A 7610-nucleotide genomic window follows, 5' to 3' on the forward strand; every position below is an offset into this window, starting at 1 on the left:
GGGACATGTGACGGGGACTCAGCAGTCAACCTGAAGAAATGCCCACCAGCACAGATGGACCCAAATATGCCATATATATGTTAAAAACCATGATTCTGTATGACTTTACAAAGTCACTTCTGGAAGACAGAAGAGATCCCCTTATTGAAAACCTCATCCTGCCTTTCTTAGACAGTGTATCTGGGGGCAACCAAATAGTTAATGAGAAGTTTCTCTTCCCCAAAGCATTCCAGTTCATATATGAATGACGAAGGGACAAAAATAGAATGCTGCCATTTGACAGACCCTAATGATTTAAAACGGTGGTCCCCAATCTTTTTGGCACAAAGGACCGTTGCTCCTATGAGAATCTAGTGCCTGAGGATCTGAGGTGGAGCTGAGGTGGTGATGCTAGCGCTGGGGAGCAGCTGCTAATATAGACGAAGCTCCTCTCTCTCCCTGGCCCATTGCTCACCTCCGGTTGTGCAGCCAGGTTCCTAACAGGCCAGGACCATACTGCGGCTGATGGGTTGGGCACCCTGGTTTAAAGGATCTAGGCAATCCGCATCAACAGCTACTAACATCACAAAGAGATAAAAAGAAACCATTTGACTCTGATAGAAGTCTTCTATCACTTATGAAGAAGTTTAACCCATGCCCAAAACAAGAAGAAAAAAAGCACACTCAAATCTGATAAATCCTGCCACTTAATTATCAGTTTGCAGGAAGCACAAAAGGTCAGCTTGACATATTCAACAACAGAAGGGGATAAAATGATCAAAATTCAGGCTGTGGGAAGTTAAAAGTGAAATAGTCCAATTTCATCAACAAAAATTAAAGAAAAATAAAAAGAGAAGGAGAGAGAACCTAAAGATAAGAGAAACTAAATAGATCTATCAAGCAGTTGTAACGTACAGGCCTTGTGAGAATCTGATTCAAACAAACTGAAAAATGAACATACACATACTTAAACACAAATGTACATACATATGTATTTATGTATGTCTCTATATGTGTATATGTATATAACTGAAATATGATATGCTTTGATATTTGACATTAAGGAATCACTGTTAAAAATTTTAGCTATATATGGTATTGTGGTTTTCTTCTTTAAAAAATAACTTAGAACTATATACTGAAATATTTACAGGTAAAATGCTATGATGTCTGTTATTAGCATCAAAATAACTGAGGAGGGGGAGTGGTTAGGCATATAAATCAAACAACTGGTAAGGACCTGGTAATAGCGGAGGCTGTTACCTGATAGGTACGTCAGATTCATTTCACTATTCTCTTTACTATATATATGTTTATATATGTTTAAATGTTTTCCATAATAAAATATTTTCATTACAATTGCTTTTTTTTTAAAAGAAAAAGTGGCTGGGTAAAAAAATTTTTTTTCCAAAAAGTGAAAATCTGAGTTATCAAGCCATGAAAAGACATGGAGGAACCTTAAGTGCATATTACTAAGTGAAGCCAATGTGAAAAGACTACACATTGTAGGATTTCAACTCACTGAAATTCTAGAAAGATCAGTGGTTGCCAGGGGTTGAGGAGGTTGGGCTGAATAGGTAGAGCACAGAGGGTTTCTAAGGCAGTGAAAATAATCTGTATGACACTGAGAACATGGGAACATGGCATCAGACATTTGTCCAAACTCACAGGATACACAACACCAAGAGTGCACCCTAATATAAACTGTGGACTTGGGTGATAATGTGTCAGTACAGTCATTTATTGTAACAAATGTGCCACTTTGTGGGGAGATGTTGACAGTGGGGGAGGCTGTGTGTGTTTCGGGCAGAGGGTGTTGAGAACTCTGTACTTTCTGCTCAGTTTTGCTATGAACCTAAAACTGCTCTAATAAAGTCTGTTTTTAAAAAAGGTAAAAATCAAGAAGCGTACACCAATCAGCTCATGACCTCAATTCTTGTTATTACCAGAAAATGTCTGTACCTACCACTTTGAAATGAGATGCCGACACACAAATTCTCTACGGTTAAAAGATACTGGTGTTGAGGTGCGTTCACACCCCCCCATCACTTGTGCCTCAGACATACACACGAATCCTAACGTGAACCAACCATGGCCGAGAGAAAATACATGAGTCACCAGTGACCTTAACAGCTCCGATTCTTAATTTCGATAGGGCAGTGCAGAGAATTAGGAAGTCAAGTAGCTGGCTACTAGAACCTTTCTGGTGGGATGAAATCGCAGTCAATTAAGAGAAAATCATGGATGTCACAGTGAACTCTGCACATTTGAAAAAGACCTATCAGTCAGCTACCTCAACTCCTTTTTAGAATAAAGAGTAAAAGGGATCAACTGACAATCTCACCCACTTGAGGAAATCTCATCAAGAACTCACACAGATTTTTAATTTTGTAGTTATGAACTTAGAGGAATTTTCTCCCCAGAGCCATATTCAGGCTCCACACTAGCACAAAATAAAACTGGTTTTTTGACCAGTCTATTTTTGTTCCTTTAATCCCACATTCACAAAAGGATCTAATGAAATTTTAGCAAACACTGATTATGAGATTCTGTTTATATCCTGCCATGTATCCTCAATGGGGGCACACGCTCTTCACGAGTATCTATTATTTCACAACTAAAATCTCCCTCCCAGGTTTCAGCAGGAATTCATGGAGATAACGCAGAGAAAAGGCAGACGGGATGCGGAGGTTGGCGGGGGCGACGGCACCCTGCTCACCCAGTCCTCCCGGGCCCGCCAGGAGGAACTCCTGTCTCCCGATCCTCTTGACGATGGGGCGCTTTTCCTCGCTGCAGTATGGAAACAGGTCCTGGGAGACGCCCGTGTTGTAGTTCAGGATGATGTACTGGGTGGTCAGGGCCAGGCACAGGAAGTGGCCATCCACAGCCACAGCTAGGGGTTGCTCCGGTGTGGACACTTCCCTGACAATCTGAACCCGGTCCTCGTATACCATGAACACCTGGATGGTTCTGCGTTTGACAGAGATGATGCAGACCTCCACGCAGAATGGGTCCCCGTTCACGGGGTTCTCATTCAAGGCCAATGCCATGGCCCCTTTGATGCGGGCCCCTGAGGGGACAGGCTCCAGGCTCAGCATGTTGACCAGAGTTATGGAGTTGTCACAGAGCACCAGCAGTCTGTTGAGGGCCGAAGCTGCTCGCAGCTCACTCACTGGCTTCTTGAAACCCAGGTGTCTGTGCAGCTGCTTAGTAGCAGTGAATGTGGCTGTCCCGGCAGGCAGAGTCTTCTCCTCCAGCAGGAAGTGGCAGATGAAGCAGTCGCTGGTGCCCACGTAGAGGTTCCTGCCGCAGCACTCCACACACTCGATGCTGACGCGCTCCTTGTCGCCCATCAGCAGCTCCCGCTCAACGGCAGAGACCAACGTAAAGGCCTTGGTGCTCATCATGCTTGCGGCTGGTCTGCAGGAAGAGGAAAAGAAAAAGGTCACTGCGCGTAACAAGGAAGAAGCAGAACCATTTCAGACAGCAATGGATATATATTGATTCTTCAGTCACAATCTCGGGGAAAGGAAATCGTTCGACACTATTAAAAAAGAGTGAAGGAAAGAAAACATTTCCTACTTGCCCGCCTCCCACCAGACAAATGGCAGACCCCAGCAGGAGAGCCATCCTGCTCATGCTCCAGAGCTGACAGCTGTATGGCGCTTCCTTGCTGGGAGACATACCTGTAGGTGGAAGACAAGCACACGTATTCACTCACGGACAACACAACGAAAAGATTGTGTAAAAAGGCAAAAATGGTCCACATTGATCTTCCTCTGAGCATCTTCAGCCACTTTACTTTGCGTTTAAGTTAATGGTTACACACGACTACATCAGATCCTGGCAGATGCACTGAGGCAAGAACCACACCTTGAATTCCTTTGTATTCTCCCGAAGGAAGCACGCGCATTGGTCCCAGCACCATACGTGGCTCCCAGAGTAAATGTGTCATGTAGAGTGGTAAAGATGTACCTCGAATCTCCTAATCTTTCAGGTGAAGAGTTGAGATACCCAGAGGATTTGTGAGAAGGTCACAGACATGTCACTTAATGGGTTAATCTCGCTGACTGCCCCCCAGTCCAATCTTTGGCTTCCTACTTCTTCCTCTGAAGAGGACTCTGGTTTCGCACTCCACAGAGTTTGAGGCAGTGGAAAGAAGCAAGATAGCCATCCCACTTTCCCAGAGGGCGAGAAAGCAGACTCGCACACGCAGGTAGCCCCTGATGAGTGGTCCGTAGCTCTAACAAAATTGCAGAAGACTGATAGGCATAAGAGGGGGGCTGCTGGGGCTTTCCTACCACTTTGGGCTCCCAAGAACAGGGTTGCCTCATGAGAGACTAAATTCCTTAATCTTTTGAGGCATTCCAGCAAAAGCTGAAAGAGTTCTTGGAAATATTCAAGAAGAATTTATGCATCAGAGAAGGAGACGAATCACCTCAAAGATTTTAGAATTCTACAATTTTGTATCCCCTGTCCACGGGGGCAAGGACAGCTACACATGAGTAAGACTCTGGTTTCCTCTCCAAAATTCCCAGGAAGAAGGATACGCCAGGTCTGGGGGTGATATTTTTCCACAGGACAAACCCAGAATTCCTTCGTATCCCTTTCCTGTTGCTTACTAGTTATGTGACCTTGGGAAGGTCACTTGGCTTCTCCCTGACTCAGTTTCCTCACCTGTGAAATGAGAGTAATAATTGCATCTACTTCAGATGATTCTTTGAGGATGGAGTCAGCTAACATAAGCGCTCAATAAAAGCTGGCTTTTGATCTCATCATTAATGCATCCCTCTCAAGCCTCTAGCCTACTGTTTTTATTTCCTAAGGCTGGGCACCAAGGGATGGTCTTAGCTGTGGGTAATCTGTGTCCACCTCCACTGACAGACAGACTGAAAGGTAAACCAGACACACATACAAACACACAGACACACACGCACACACACAGGCATATTCATCTCATTTACATGAGCTCATCTTTACAGAGACAAGGGAAAAGAGATGGGAAGTGAGGAGCGAGGCTCAGAAGGCCTTGCAGAGGAATCGAGTCCATCCATATGGGGCGGCAGGAACTCCCCAGGATCCCAGGAAAAGCCTAGGGTTGGGTGAGGAGAAGACTTTTAATCTCTGATTCAGTTTTTAAACACTAACATCTATTTCTCATGATGAAAGCCAAAACCCAACCTTGACAGCCTTTTTCCATTTAAATTCTAATGAGTTATACGCAGATATTGAAATGTAGGCTGTGAAATAGCCTAAGTCTGTGAAAGCAAAGTAATATGAAATAGTTCTTCTTTCACTGATTAATCAATAGGGCTGTCTTTTAAAATGGCAGGATAGAGTGATTCTACTATTCAAAATGTGAATTGTACCTCTCACTTTGCAGAAGGAATAGAGAAATAAGCTTCAGGCAGTCATAATCAAACTTCTCTAATTTTTTGAAAGCACATTGTGTCTTACTTAGCATAAGGGATATACGAAACATTTTTGCAATAAAGAATACAGTTGACCCTTGAACAACGTGGGGTTTAGGGGTGCCCACTGCCACCGCCACTGAAAATCTGCATATAAGTGGACCTGCACAGTTCAAACCAGTGCTTTTCAAGGGTCAACTGCATATGGAAAGAATCAAACACCTTGTATTTAGCCTAAAATACTGTGGTAAACAGAAGAGGAGAGAGAAGAGGGAGTTGTAAGAAAAGCATTTGGTTTATTAAAAAGTCATAATTCTATAACATTAAAAAAACAATATTGTTTCATTACCTGGTAACTACAGTTACTCAAATCTTGCTAAAAATGAGTTTCCTACTACGGGCTTTTAAATAAGAAAGCTGCTTTAATAATTAAGTGGTAATTTATAAAAAGCAGGAGAGTGACGTCAGCATGATGGTGGCATAAGATGTTCCTCCTTTTTATTCTCCACCTTTTTAAAACAACAAATTAGATATCCATCCACAAACAAAGCACCCTGATGGGTGCTGTGGGATCTAACACCACACATCAACGGGCCCAGGTGGAGTCTCAACCACTGTACATCCAGTGATAGGCAGACAGAACTGGAAACCAGTGGAGTCAACACACCTGCCCAGACAACCTCTCCTGTTTGGGGAAAAATCTGGAGAATGCTGACCTGGGCAGAGGTACAGACAAGAGTGCAGAAGCCCAGAATTCCCAAGGGGGAGAATCCAGTGTGCCTTTGGAGCAAACAAAACCAAAACACAAGTTTGATCATGGCAGAGGCAGGAGAAAGAGAAACTTTCCCAGCACTGCACTCCTGAAAGGCTGCACAAGGCTGATATATCTGGTTATGGCATCTTCTTCGGTGATGGAAAGGAGAGTGAGTGAGTGAATGCCCAGTTACCCGGGCTGTGTGGAATGCAGCTGGAGAAACTCATTTCTCTCCAGCAGGACCCCGAGAGGGCGTGGCGGGGCCAGGAGGGGGACGGGAGTGGGGAGTATAAGGGTGGGGAGGAAGGATGGGAAAGGGGAAGACAAAAATTTCAAAGGGCATTAAAGGGATCCTGTGCAGCAGGAAGTCCACCCACAGCCTCCTAAAGTCTCACACCCAGGGATCTCCCTACTAGGGTCTGCAGGCACCCCCAAAGCCTGAATACTAAACCCACACCTCCCCCAACTCTGCAGCTGGCTCCTTGTGTTTCCATGTGTAGCACAAGAAAGAACTCTGGCAGACAGGGAGCCCACTCAGAAAATAGGCCTCAGTCTGTGGCCAAGAGAGAAATGGCAAACTTGAGCTACAGTGTCACCTTCTGGAAAACAAGAGAGGTCTCCAGCAGACGGCGGTGAGTTTTGAATTCCACCACAAGAGGGAGCAAGAAGAATGGAGCAGCTGTACCCACACAGAGACAGAGAAAACCTAGATAATGACACCATGAAACAGAACACCAGTAAAGGTAAATACGCAGACTTAGAAAACTAAATATGAAATGGGGCGATGTGCTAATCAACTAACTAGAATATAAAAATCAAATGAAAAATGTACCAAAAATAACTATAGCTGCTATAATGTATTAATGAACACATAATATAAAAAGAGGTAAACGATGACATCAAAAACATAAAAGGGTGAGGGGGAAGGTAGATGGGGTAAAAGGGGTCAAATAAGTGGTGACATTAAAGAATTAAAAATACATAAATAAATTTAAAAAAACATAAAAGCGGGGAGTAAAAGGGTGAAGCTTTAGTAGATAATCTAAGTTAAGTTGCTAAACGGACTTAAAACAAACTGTTTTATCTATAATATGTCTTATGCAAGTCTCATAGTACCACAAAGCAAAAACACAGAGCAGAGAGGATAACAGGGATACAGAGCATACCATCACGGAAAATCACCAATTTACAAAGATAGGCAGAAACCAAAAGAAAAAGAAACCATGGAAATATGAAACACCCCAAAAAACAATTAATAAGATGACATAAGTGACATCAAGAATCAATATTAGATATTGACATTAGAAATATAATATTAGAAAACATCACAAATCAATAATAACTCTAGATTTAAAGGCATTGAACTCACCAATTAAAAGGCACAGGGTGGCTGAATAGATGAAAAAAAAACACCCAACTGTATATTGCCTACAAGAGACTCACTTCAGCTTTAAAGACACACAGGC

At 43.2% G+C, this 7610-nt stretch overlaps 1 protein-coding gene across 1 annotated transcript in view; it reads right to left on the bottom strand.

The window, feature by feature from the left end:
• TGFBRAP1 (transforming growth factor beta receptor associated protein 1) overlaps window positions 1–3399 on the bottom strand; it is a 36976-nt gene extending 33577 nt beyond the window's left edge. The window contains exon 1 of the mRNA XM_023536608.1: window positions 2699–3399. Coding sequence (XP_023392376.1) covers window positions 2699–3386 — 688 coding nt within the window. The 5' untranslated portion in view covers window positions 3387–3399. The remainder of the gene's footprint in view (window positions 1–2698) is intronic.
• Between the last annotated feature and the right edge of the window lie 4211 nt (window positions 3400–7610).

Source organism: Pteropus vampyrus, unplaced genomic scaffold (genome assembly GCF_000151845.1).
Source record: "Pteropus vampyrus isolate Shadow unplaced genomic scaffold, Pvam_2.0 Scaffold160, whole genome shotgun sequence".
NCBI classification, from domain to species: Eukaryota; Metazoa; Chordata; class Mammalia; order Chiroptera; family Pteropodidae; genus Pteropus; species Pteropus vampyrus.